The sequence below is a fragment of the Falco punctatus genome (genome assembly GCF_963210335.1).
Source record: "Falco punctatus genome assembly, chromosome: 1".
Taxonomy (NCBI): domain Eukaryota; kingdom Metazoa; phylum Chordata; class Aves; order Falconiformes; family Falconidae; genus Falco; species Falco punctatus.
The window spans coordinates 73,216,142-73,229,314 of NC_137580.1; the positions used below are offsets into that span (position 1 = coordinate 73,216,142).

Consider the following 13,173-nt stretch of genomic DNA (forward strand, 5'->3'; position numbering starts at 1 on the left):
CCACTGTATTGGTTGCATGGTGAAGTTCAGACCTTTGATACCTAGAGTTTGAATTCAGAACTTTTCACAGTGTTAGGTACATATAATACAAAAAGAGGTGACTTTGCACACCCTGTGAGACACAGGGAGGAAGCCGAATTTTATAAATAGCTTTGTTCTTGCAACCTGCATGTAGTAATTCTCAATAGTTAGAAATAATTGTTTCTTTTCCCCCAAATGCCTCCTTCAGTGTACAAAGTTGAACAACTGAGGCCTTTCTGATGTGCCTTAAAATACTGGTATCTGCAGCTAACATGAATTTCTTTCCTCAAGCTGATAAAGAAATAATGAAAAAGAAATTGAGAAAGCCATCTTAATGCTGCTGCAATTCTAACAAAATCTTGGGGTTTGTAACTGCCTGCAACAACTGGGTGAGAGAGGGTGCAGAGTTCACACCTTTGCATGTGCTCACCTGTCTTTGAAGGTTTTTGTACTTTGGCAATTTAATGCTTTTATTACACCAGCTAAAAATCAAATTTCAAGAGAAATGGAGAGCTTGCACTGCATTTCAAAAACCACGATCGTATCTACAGTTGCAGGGAACTCAGTTTCTCCTCTTTCTCATATTAAAAGCCAGCTATTCAAAACAACTAAACTAATCTATTCATCTTAAACATTTAACAATAGGGAGCTAATGCTTGATTCATAACCCCACCAGTGTTTCTAGCATTGTAAGCATGATGACAGCAAGCAGTGAGTGAGAAGGATATTAAAATCCAGCTTATATCCCAGTGAGTGTGGGACAGAAGGAGGCTATTTATTTTTTCCATGAGATTTCTGCATACTCTAGCTGCAGTAGCTTTGGCTGTCTATTACACTGTCAGAAGCCAAGTGAGCACACAAACTGACAGAAATCCTATGAGCTGCCTGAAGCAGGGAATACACTGATGGCATGAACTTATGTAGCACATTGCTTTCTTGGTCCATCCAGGACATCTGGGCTGCTGGGAAGAGCATCAGTTTTTGTCAAGTGTTTCTGCACATTCTAGAGAATAAGTGAAGAAGCCTGCAACAGGGAGACTGAGGTTTCTGCCATTGAAAGTATTAAACTCCTCTTTAAACTTTCATTTGGAATTGTTTCTCAAACAAGGTATTTATTTTCTCATTTTCTTTGATTCCTTAAAACATAAGTAATTTACACTGAGGTTATCAGTGTTGTGCATGGATGTATGGGGGGGGGGGTGGTTGCCTTTCCCCACTACTTATTGCCATCAGCCTTTGCTTGGAGATATAATCCAAGAGGGAACCAATGCAGAACATCTGCACACAGGCACACATGAACCTCAAGGCCAGTCAGATTAACCGTGAAAGGAATTTTTGTACCTGTAAAATGCGTAGAGGACTAGGAGGTTTCCAATGATGCCAATGAAGCCAATAATGAGCACACATGTTCCTACGGTGTAAAGAACATAGTCAGGGATCTCTGCCTTGGTCACAGCGTGTGGCTGGGTGCCCATGTTCAAAACCTGAATGGAAGACAGAGGGAAAGGAAAGCTTAGCCCATTCAGGACCCATTCCAGGGGACATGGGCTCAGCCTGTTGAAGCAAGGCAAAAAATTCACTTCCACAGTTCATGCAAATCAAATACACATCCCTGAGCTCTTTCCACATCCCTGTAATCAAGTTTCCCTCAAGTAGCCTTCATGACTTTAACAGTACATATTTATATTTAAAAAACATCAACAGGGAAAATAGAGTGGAGAAAAATACTAAAGCAGTTATGATGATGATATGAAAAAGGCAAAGATGTGCTAGCATAAAACTCACTCTGGGTAGCTGCTGCACTTCGGGGTGCAGAGCTAGCTGATGACACAAACTTGGATTCAACATGGAATAGCTTGTCATACTTGGGTTTTATTAGGACCGCTGGTATCAAATCCCACACTTATAAACATTGAATTCCATGGGTCTCCCCAAGCTTCCTATCCACTAATTTACAGTGCTGCAAACCTGGGAATCCCTGTGGAAAAGGTAGGATACAGAGGTAAAACAGCAGCAGTAACATCACCTGTGTAAGAACAAATACATTCTATAGTCCTGATACTTCTTTCACTGCTCTTTATCTCCAGCACATGAATAAAACCCCACCAACTCTCTACATTGGCATTTGGGTTTTTTTTTAAACAAATGCATATTTATCACTGGCTAAATTCAGCAGCAGGGCAGCCTACAGCTAACCCACTCAGCTCTCATTAGCATTATTTACAAGAAGAGTCTCAATTGCCTGATGGAGACCCTTATTTACCAAGCCAGAAGCAGCTAAGCAATGCAGAGTGCTCACACACATGATCAGATCTGGACAGCTTAGTCAAAGGTATGGCACCTTGTCACAGCTGAGGACCTGCTTTGCATTGCCATGTTTTGCCACTGTACAGCTCAGCCAGTGTGGGGTATGGAAAGAGGCTGATACGGGTCTGTGGAAGAGGAGCTAGGTGATGGAATAGGTTCAAGATTATAACTATTACCCCACTGTAGTATTTAAGCAGCCATTTGAAAATGGTGGGAACAGACTTTCCTGCACCCCCCCCCCCTTTCCCACCCCGCTCTGTTGCTAGCTTCTAATCTCCCATACCGCAGTTTCTTCCTTCTACCTTCTATTACACCTTACTCGCCTATGAAGTGCACATACTACAGGTCTCTCCTTGTACAACAGTTCTACCTGTGGGCATTATCCCCTTCACTGTGTGGTCCCATTGTGGGTACTCCCCAGGGCAGGTTGGCATTCGGTGGCTGGGAGCACCTGATGAGATGCATCACACACCCTGAGCATCTGCAAGAGTGGATCTGGAGCAGAAATGCTGACAGCAAAGCTCCTGGGACTGAAGTGATGCAGTAAATGGTACAAAAGCTATGGCTTCAAAACAGAAAGCTGATTTCAAGCCTTCTCAGCCATTTGACAGATGCTACCACAAACGTGACACTTCACCAAAGGTAACATCACTGTAAAAGCAGAAAAAAATGAAAGGGAGTGTCTGCTGGTGGCTGGCTGCACTGGAGGACTGTCAATGCTATTCCCAGTGGTTAGGCAGCAAGAAATAATGTCACCCTGTGTAGCACTTACCCTTGAAGAAGGTGTGAGAGTATAAGGGCAGACAGCACTCGGAGAGGTGGCCCAGAGGGGAAATGCTCAGTGGCACCAGGCACAGACGGTGCTGTGCTCTCAGAGTGGGGCTGCCTGGGCACGCAAATTAACCCTGTTAAACTCCTTTCCTCTTCCCTCAAACCTAATCTTCTTAGCAGCACGCGTGCACTACATCGGAACCCTGCCTCATTTCTGGCAATGCATACCAGAGAGGCTAAACCGCAGAGAAAGGAAAAGGATCCCTTTTTTTCTTCCTTTCCAGCTTATCTGTTAGGCATGCTCAGGATTTATCCCTATATAGAGGTTTATTATGTAGCGGAGTATTATATAAATGTAATTCAGGGCAAGCAGTACTTGTCGGTCATATGCATTATGCTTCACCATATGGGAACTCACTGCTGCAGAAACTCATTTGAGAAATGGACTATGAATTTCACACCCAAAGGTGTCTTGCTTTATCCCTCTGCTGAAGAGAAGCTGAATTGGACGTTTTGGCCTGGTTTATTCAGTTAAGGGTGGTAAGCTGTGTCAAAAGCTGAAAAAAGTCTTCTGACACATTTCTAAGCTGAAATTACAGTTTGCTGGCGATACTGGCTGAAATGTAAAATATTGATGCTTACAGAGTGGAATTTGGAAGGCAATAAATACCGGAGATTACACAGAGGCTGCAATCTCAGCGAGAAGCTGAAGTGAGGGATGTTTAGATTACACAGCCCTTGTAGAAGTCATCATGCTTTCAACGGAGTTCATAAAATACTACGATGATTTTTGCTGTAATGTTAATAGCAGTAAGAACAGCTTTAAGATCTGAATGAAAAGATGACTATTACTCACTCTGTTGGTGTTACCCTGGGACAGCAGGATGTGGCAGGCATCCAGCTATATGAAATGTGGCAAGCTGATAAAGACAGAAAACCATTCTTACACTGCAATTTGGATCCAAGAAGATAAATGTGCATATCTATGTGTGCGTGTATATATATATTTCAACAGAAAACCTGAACTCTGATAAAAAATAATTTAAACTAGTGGACATTTTCTACATAAAACAGTACAAATAGCTGCAAGCTAATCAAATAGAATTTATACCTCATTTTACTCACAATTTATTTCACTAATTTGGCATGATTTCACAATAGAAAAATAAAAATAAAGATTTAAATACTCTTAAGGTTGAGAATTTAAAATCTACTCTATTGAACAAATGCTGCTTTTCTAATACAGACCTGTTCTTGGACAGAAAAACACGAAAATGGAAACAAACCATCAGTATCATCAAGGCTTTAAGATATTCACAACATCTAAGATTTTTCTTTTTTCCTAGAGTATCACCTTTGAGAAGCTGGCCTTTTTGGCAATTTTGATTTACAAACTAAATACTCGCTAATGTCAATATTTTTCTGTATGAAGATGAGGCCCGGAAATATGAAAAAAAATGTCTAAGCTTGGTGATGAGCTCTAATGAGAAGCTGTTTTTTGCTGATGTTCTCAAAAGCTGTTACTTCACGCATTTTTGGGGTACTTTTAGTTTCTCCCAAGTAATAAGAATAAAATTAAACTATAGGAGACTATTCCAAGTTGCTGTCACACTTTCCAAAACAAGAAAACCCAAATAACTATTACAAATCTTTCCAGATGACTTGTTAAGCAGGGCAGCAGCTAAGTAAAACAGGTTGCATTTGCCATTGTCACTGCTGAGTCTTACCAGGTTATGTCTGTATTAGCTTTTCTCTTAGCACCAAAATGATGTATGGTCGATGACAGCTGGTATGAATCAGCAAAAAATCAGTTTATAGTAGTGGAAGGGTCCTGTCATTTAGACTTGGTAAACCATGGATTCTGGACCCATCTCATGCCACCGCTCTCTAAATGCTAGAGTACACTGTGCAGCTTTACTTCAGTCTATTCCTTTTAATTTTAGTAACAGTGAACTTGGACCCCTCGAGAATGCTATTGGAAAACTTACAAAGTTAGAAGACATGCTGTGAGATGCTTTCCCAGCTTCAGCTGTTTCACACTGCCATGGTAACGGATGGGTGCCCTGGATTCAGCACGGCTGTCTCAGTAAGTTGTGTTTATGGGTGCTCAGTATCATTGCAGCCACATAATGTAGAATGAAAACCTTGTTCTGTATAAGGCACAGTCTTTCTCCTTCTCTTCAACGATGTGATTTAACGTAAAGATAATGAAGGCAGGCATTACTTTTTATTCAACCACTATATTGAATCTTTAATGGGTGAAGCAAGTTTTCCAGGGCCCATGTGAGGTGTGTTCACCTGTCCATTTTTCCCTCAGATTGGCTTTTCCTCCCTCCATTTGTGCTCCTGGAACAGAATCTCAAGCACACTGCTGAATGCACATCCACTTCCTAAATGAAGATTTTAAAGACACTGTCCAGAACAACCTGATGGCTTCACTCAACAATACCAACGTAAACAAGCAGCCCATAAAGATGTCAGTAATTGCAGCAAGGCCAGCTTCTGGCATACTTGGCTATCCTGCTTTGTTTGGCTCCTAAATTAATTCTACCATCACTTGTGTTTTGACTCTATGAGATGTTGGACCTGACAACTCTCATAAATCATGATATGGCCTTACCATTACACGCGATGTGACTACAACATCAAAATGCTGTCACCTACATGACTGCTTGGAGGGTTTTCATGGCAGGGCAACTAACAGATCTGCAGGCAAATGGAGGACAAATAATTAACAGCTGTCCCTCAGCTAGCTGGCAAAGGAAGCAGGCACCAGATATAAAAATAAACTTTGTCTATTTCTCCCAAAATAAGGGTGGAAAACAGAACAGATGAGAAAAGTTATTCTATGAGAGCTTTCGTAATTTGATTTTTAGTGACAAAATGATGTCCAAATAATTAGAGCCATCTGTTTCTGCTATCCAACTGGAAGATTGATTAAGAATGCAATGCAGAAGACAAAAAAAAATAGTGGCTAAAAAAGGAGGGCAAGGGCAGATCCCTTTTAATGGGTAGGGGTAGAAAATAATGGAAAATGGTCGTATGATTGGCATTAGGTGGATATAAGAGTATCTAAAGCTTTATTTATGCTCTGATTTTGGTCATGGATGTAAGCTTATCTTGTGGAAATTATTTAGACTGAAATGAGCTTAAGTAAGGGCTTGCTTACATAGGGGATTAATGAGCACTAACAAGAGAGTGAATTAACAGCATAGGAGCCTCCCTGTGCTGACCTGCTACATGGATTCACAATGTACGAGTTTGATTTTACTGTAGTAAAAAATGAAGTCTATAGAGTTACACTTAGAAATTTTAAAGAAAAATGGTAAACAATACTTATGTATGATGAAATAGGAGCAATCCATGTGTACCAGCTATTAGGTAGTAGTTGGTAAGTTCCTTGTAATTTCACTGATGGTCAACATAAGAGGTAATTTCAGTACGCAGCACCATCTGGTTTGAAATGATGAAATTTGGGGCTTAATGAATATCTTGTATGTAGGAACTTTTTAGTCAGCAAACAGAAGACCATTGCTATGTGGTGACCATAGTAGAGCTAGTGATGGTCAGATATTTTTCAAAATATGATCTATTTAAAATGCATACTTGTTGAAAACATTGTTATTACCTTTGGGTATTAAAAAAACAAGCCTTCCCCCCATCCCCCCGCCTCAAATCCCCACCAACTTCGCTTGTTAACCAACTTCTGGTAACAGTACTGCATTACAACACTACAGACGAAATACAGATTAATTTGGTCCTCAAAAATCAAATCAAACCGCGACCATCCACATGTGGAAAAGTTGTTTTTCTTATCAGTCTCCGGATGACACTCTTCTTCCACAGCTCGTTCCAACCAGTTCATACGCCAAAGCCAAGAGCACTCAAACACGTATTTATAGCATGCACTTAATCAAGAAGACAATTGGTTTAGCAGATGGAACTGTGAATTTGATGCAGTTCACCCAAAAGCGACAAACAAGAACAGGAACTTCCAGTGCTGTGTAGAACAGGACAAACAGCACAGGCAGCTGGGTACCAAAGTCTGGCATCTGCTTCAGACCTAGGCAGGTATTTATACAGACTGAGGTCACTGCAGAAAAACCTTGAGAATTTTTTTCTATAATAAAATATGTATCTAGTTAATTCCATTCCAGCAAGTGCTTCTAGGCTGTTACTGAAATGGATGGTTGAAAAAAAAGCATTTAATGTCTGACCTGAAGACTCATTTGGGGTATGTATCCTGAAGATCTCATGTTTAGCACAGCCCCTGCTTTGACAAGATGCTTTCTTTCAGGCCCTCAATATCTGTGCTTAAACTTCTCATAGTTGCAAGCAATCTAATAGCATGTGTCGGGGGTGGGGGGCTGGGGCGGGGGGTAGAAGAATCTTAAAAAAACCAAAGGGAACACCATCAAACCCTAATCAGGTTCTCAATATCATGAAATTAAACCAGTCAGAAACTCGACAAGGTAGGCAAACCCAGATGTCTACCTTGCCAGCCTTACGAGTCAATGTAAACAAGGGGTATTAATAATTCGTATGTTTATAATTAATAAGGCAATATAAAAATTATTCATATGAGAATACAAAAATCAGAAGTAAACAATAAAAGTGAAAATATGTTTTAATATTTGTCTCCTTGTTACAAAGCCATCTCAAAGGCACGTTTACTTCTCTCTGGGTACTGACAAAAAGCCTTAAAATGCAAAGTCTTTTCTGGAAATCATACGGACACTGTTTGCTATGTGCATCCCCAGCCACACCACCTAAACCAGTGCAAAAAGACACATTTGCTTCTCTGAGTAAAACAAAACCACAAACACCAAAATATAACTCAGTAAGAAAAAATCAGCCCAACTGAAAAACAAGCTGTCTTGTGCCAGCTCCAGCACTATCTGCGCTGCTTGGACAGGGGCCAGCAAATGTAACAGCTTACTCAGTACTTACTCAGTACAAGGTACTGAGCTGAGTGTGCCTGCGCAACCCGACCTTGGGAGGAGCACTGTGTTACTTGCTGCACTGTTTTCATGGGGAAGCACGAAATAGCACAGGTTTTTTTTCCCTGCCGTAATTCAAGTTACTATAATGAAAACTCAAGGCAATGGATTTTTATTCCAAGACCTGAAAGTTTTAAAGCAAGATACCAAAGGCATGTTTTCTGAGGACATTTCTGTTCCAGTAGTGGTGTATTTGTGTCATCGAGACCAGTAGAATTAACCAGATCTTCATAACATTTTCCTCTACATACATTTTATGTTTATTTAAACACATCCAAATCTAACCTGAATGCATAAAACCTAAAAGAACCAAATTCAACCATGACTTAAGCATTTTTGAAAAACAAGCAATTAAAAGCCCACTACCAGAAGCTGTTAATACTCAATTGAGGTGAGGGCTCAGTCCATCGTCACCTTCTCATCTCTCACAGGTTTGCACACCCAGTCAGTTCCTTAATGTGGCCCCTGAGATACCATATTGTCCCCTTGGGGATAAATGCCTCCACAGTTATCTGATGCTATGTCCAAACGCACCTCAAATTACAACACAAGCTAGGCATGCTTAGGCAGGCAGCATGCTGAACAAATCTGATCAATGCTAACACTGTACCAAATTAGCTGGACTATTACAGTTCAGTGCATATTTGCTTGGCCATGAGGCAATGCATGACTGTTAGCACAGTGCAACAACAAAGCAGAAGGCAGAACTCTCAGAATATATCTTTTAGTGCATTAAAGCATGTTAGAAAAAAGCATGTGTAGTCAAAACATGATATCAGAGTTATTTCCTTTAATATAAGAAATTTTGCATTTTTCAGGGAAAAATCATTTATACACTACAACAACATTTTTTTCTCTTATTATTCATCATACTTTCATAGGTTGGTTTTCTCCCTCTGAGTGCCTTAATGCTACCTGCAGCTCTTTAATAATCATATAAAGTTCACCTGAAAAAAGAGATCCCCCTTTATTCTACATTTGCCACTCTATGGCAAGAGTGCTCTGAATTCGCTGGTGCTGTAACCCTCTGGCATAACGTGGGCTCTTCACCCAACCTGCTCTCCCCTCTCCACCTCCTCTGAGCTCCTGTAGCTCACGCTGGTCCACTTCACTCATCCCAGCCTGCCAGACCATTGCTGCTCCCATTTCACCAGCCACGGATGTCTGACCAGGATGTTCCCGCTTACCCGCCATGCACCAAAAGCAATTTCATGGGCTGCCACTGTTTGCTGACGGCAACATGTTGCTGCAGCACGCACTGCCTGCCTGCACCAAGCCCTCACCCGTGCCCAGCCCCAGGCTTCAGCCCAAGCAGCAGTGAGCACAACTGCTGAGTGATGCTCACCTATTACTGCTTTTAACAGGAGTACATGAAGAACGGTCTTTGCCTGTCCACAGATGTTTGCACCACATAATGAAATCCTGATCTCTGCCAGTAGGTATAACATCCTGCCCTGAGCCTTCAAAGAGCTTGAACATATACTCTGTCTTCTGGACATCTTAACTTTCATACTTTGTTTTCAAAAAAACTGATTTTTTTCTTCCTCACTGTTGATAACTGAGAACAAATCCTTCACCAGCCACCTTTGGCTTTATGCATCTCATCTAAATGTTAGCAGTCTTTTCATTGTACTGCCTTGCTTCTCAGGGAGACCCACACAGCTGCTGCCAGAAGATCTGTGTGCAGAAACCTCTCTGAGAAGTGGGCTCTACATTTTAAATAGATCCCATGAAAACGCGTGCTTATTTTTACAGGACTTTGGAAAAAAAAAATCATCAGCTGACATCAGCTTTTCAAAGGGTGATTACAAAATGAAAACACATGCTAATAAAACAGTTAAGGCAAGAAGTTAAAAACTTACACTAATACTATATAGTCCTTCTAATGCCATTTTTAAAAATACATCTAGCTAATATTTTTCATCAGTGCAGTCATCTGGTTCCTGCTGGATCCTCTTCTCTATATTTTTTCTAGTCTGTCACCTACAATGAAGTATGGTGAATGATGAAGAAAGCACAATGCTAACAGAAATACACTTCCCTTATTAACTACATTTCAGTGAAGTTTTATGTACAATTTCTACTAGCTAAGCGTAAAGAATTGCAGGTTTCTAAAGAATTCATCTCACTCTCTACATTTCCTTATTTATTTATAAACAGACTTTTCTTCTGCAGGAAATACTCTTAACTGAAGGCCTGGAACCAGAGACATTCTTCACCAACTAGGGTAATTTCCATATTTCAACAAGAAATTTTTGTCATGGGTGGTAGGGTGGGGATGGAGAGCAATTAAAAGCAACCCCCCAGCTTCTTGACACCATTTTAATCATTCCATTATATAGATTTAAGAACATGAAAACTGATAAAAGTAGTCAGATCAGAAGCCCACCAACCACTATATCTTACACCTGACAGCATCTGGCAACAGATGCTTTTAAGGGAAGAACATGGGGAATACAGCAAGCGCACTCTCCATCTGTTAACTTCAAGAACATTTGTGATATTAGATGAATACTGTAGCATTCAGTTTCTGTTAGATCAAAGAAATATCTAATCACTCTAAACTGAAGATTACTCCTATGCAATATCTGCTTCCATCTGTTTAATATTCCTTTATGCCTGGAAGGGGGGTATGCAGAGGGCAGAGCCAGAGGGGCACAGCGAGCAGCCAAGAGGCAACAGGCACAAGTCACAAGTCACAGCAGGCAAAATTTTCAGTGAGATTGGTGAAGCACAGAAACAGGGGCCCAGAGAGGATGCACAATGTCCATCCACAGAGAATTACAAAACGTTGAAGTTACCCTTGCTTGGAGCAGCAGGTGGGACTTGATGACCATGCGTCCAACCCAAAATATTCCATGACACCAGGAATAAATCCTCCAAAATATATAGTTAAAAACCTATTGATTTAAGCCATAAGGAAAACAAAATATTATTTCAGTTACTTGAGGACAGGTATGCTGTCTCAGTAAACTGAAAATCTTCCTGCCTATCTTATTTTACTTCCACAAGGAACTGGGTCAGACAACAAAAGCCAAATGAACCTATATGCATGTTATGCACTCAGATGCTGTAGACTAACTTCAACAGATAATCTGTAGAGGGACCATATTTCTTGGATGAGAAGGCTGTAATAAGTCTTCCACTTCATTTGTAACAGTTTCTTCTACTGTGGCTCTATGTCCTACACGAAAAGGCAGATTTCCAGAGTTTTTTAGGCACATCACACCTATGGTTGCACTGGTGGCAATACACCTACTGCTCTTCTGTGGTTTTGAAAATATTCCTTGTGTTTAACTGCACTGGTAGGTGCCTAAGTATGATGAAAATCTGGATTTGGAATATTTTATGATTAGTTTTAGAGACATTTTAAACTGGATCACTGATACATTGTCTAGTCCAATGGCCTATGTATTTTAGTCTGACAGATTCCCACTAGATACTCTAAATACTCTGTTTAGAATAAAGCACGTAGCTGCCACAGTTAACAGAGGTAATGGAGATGACTGGGAAAAGGAGGACGTTATCAGGTGAGATATATTCAAGACGACCCATCTCTGCAGCAAAAGGCAAATCTTTATTGCAAAACGAAAGCATTTGGCAGTAATGCAACCTCCCTTAACTCTCCAAAACAAGACCAAAACAGACTCTCATGCAAGAAGGAGATAATTGTTTTTCTAGCCACCTGGAGCAGGAAGCATTTATAAATTCCTTGTGGACTTAGCATTGCTAAAGGAACAAACAGACCCACATCCAATGAACAAGTGAAACTGGCAACTCCATTTACAAGTAGCAAGCTACGGCAGTACTGAAGATTTATTTCAGAGGAAGATTGAAGCAGCACTAGCAAACTAATAAGGAACTGCGACACAAACTCACAATTAGAGAGAACTTACAGCAAAAGACTTACAAATTTATAAAATACTAAAACAATGGAGCATGCTTTGACACATTTGGTGGGAACAGGTGTGTATATTAAAAGCAATTTCTGCACCTCTCAGAAAATGTAATTATTTGATGGCAGTGCTCATCTTGGAGGAACTAACAACATCTCACACAAAAGCAAGTGCCTTTACTTGGTCTGGAGAAGCATCAAGACGACTATGTGTCTTGATAGTGAAGGAGTTTCATTCTTTCCCTCTCCACTGATGTGTGTAGTACACTGAAAATAGGGACAATGTAGTTGTTTCAACACGGTCTCTTGTTTTAATTCTGCAGACCACTTTTCAAGCCTCTATGAAAGGTTAGAAGAGGTTTAGCACATCTATACTAGGAAACAACATCTTCTCCAACCCTCACAATAATCTCCAGATATGGGGTACATTTGAAGCAACTCCCAGATGGTCTTTGCAACACTGGTTTGAACCATGATGAGCTACCAGAAAAGAAAATCTCAGCACAGGACAGCGTCCTCTTTCGAGTTAAGGAGGAAGTGCCATTTTACAAAAAGAGAAGCCCACAATCTGGTTAGCTGAAAAAAAACCCTGGTTTTACTGTGTCAAATCAGAAAGCCTCAGGGAGTCCCCACAAATTTTTTTCTACAGAGCCCTATGTCTCATCTCAGGCAAAAAACTAACTCCTTCTGAACCTTTATTTTTAAAAAGCAAATAAGCAATCCAGCAAAGTAATATGCACCAGAGAATCTCACAAAAACAAAAGTAAGTCTAATCAAGCATGGTATGTGTCTCAAGTCACATTGATACCAAATTTAAGCTCACACTGAGCCTTTCTCGGTCCATCCAACTCCAGAAAAGCACGGCTCTAAAGAGCATTTCTCCACAGAAAAACAGGTGAAGGGACAATCTACTCACAAAAACTGTGGGGTAAGAGGGTCATTTAAGATTTATCCACAAGTAAAGAGCCCATTGAAAGCACTGTTAATTGCAAGCTCATATTGAACTTGAACAATAGTTTATTACTGTTGGTTTTGTTGTGACCAAACAGTAAACACTGAGCTAATAACAGAGTTGAAAAGCAATTTCACAGCACTTGTACAGTCGTTATGGCTGAATACAAAATAATTCTATTGCAAATGGATTACCTAAGGGTCTGGAAGCATCATCCAGGACACAAT

At 40.4% G+C, this 13,173-nt stretch overlaps 1 protein-coding gene across 16 annotated transcripts in view; it reads right to left on the minus strand.

The window, feature by feature from the left end:
* LOC308055206 (melanopsin-like) overlaps nucleotides 1-13,173 on the minus strand; it is a 48,579-nt gene that overhangs the window by 22,836 nt on the left and 12,570 nt on the right. For 7 of the 16 annotated variants that reach the window (XR_013924356.1, XR_013924357.1, XR_013924358.1 and 4 more), the window contains 2 exons: nucleotides 10,901-10,999; nucleotides 1,363-1,505 (listed from right to left, as the gene is read on the minus strand). Coding sequence is in view for 11 of the 16 variants with exons in the window: in XM_080368945.1 (XP_080225071.1) it covers nucleotides 1,363-1,505; nucleotides 10,901-10,999 (242 nt within the window). In the remaining 5 variants the exon portion in view is untranslated. Of the gene's footprint in view, nucleotides 1-1,362; nucleotides 1,506-1,806; nucleotides 2,000-3,955; nucleotides 3,976-5,087; nucleotides 5,490-10,900; nucleotides 11,000-13,173 lie in introns of those variants that run through there. The other 9 variants (XM_080368950.1, XM_080368943.1, XM_080368942.1 and 6 more) reach the window with 5 other exon arrangements.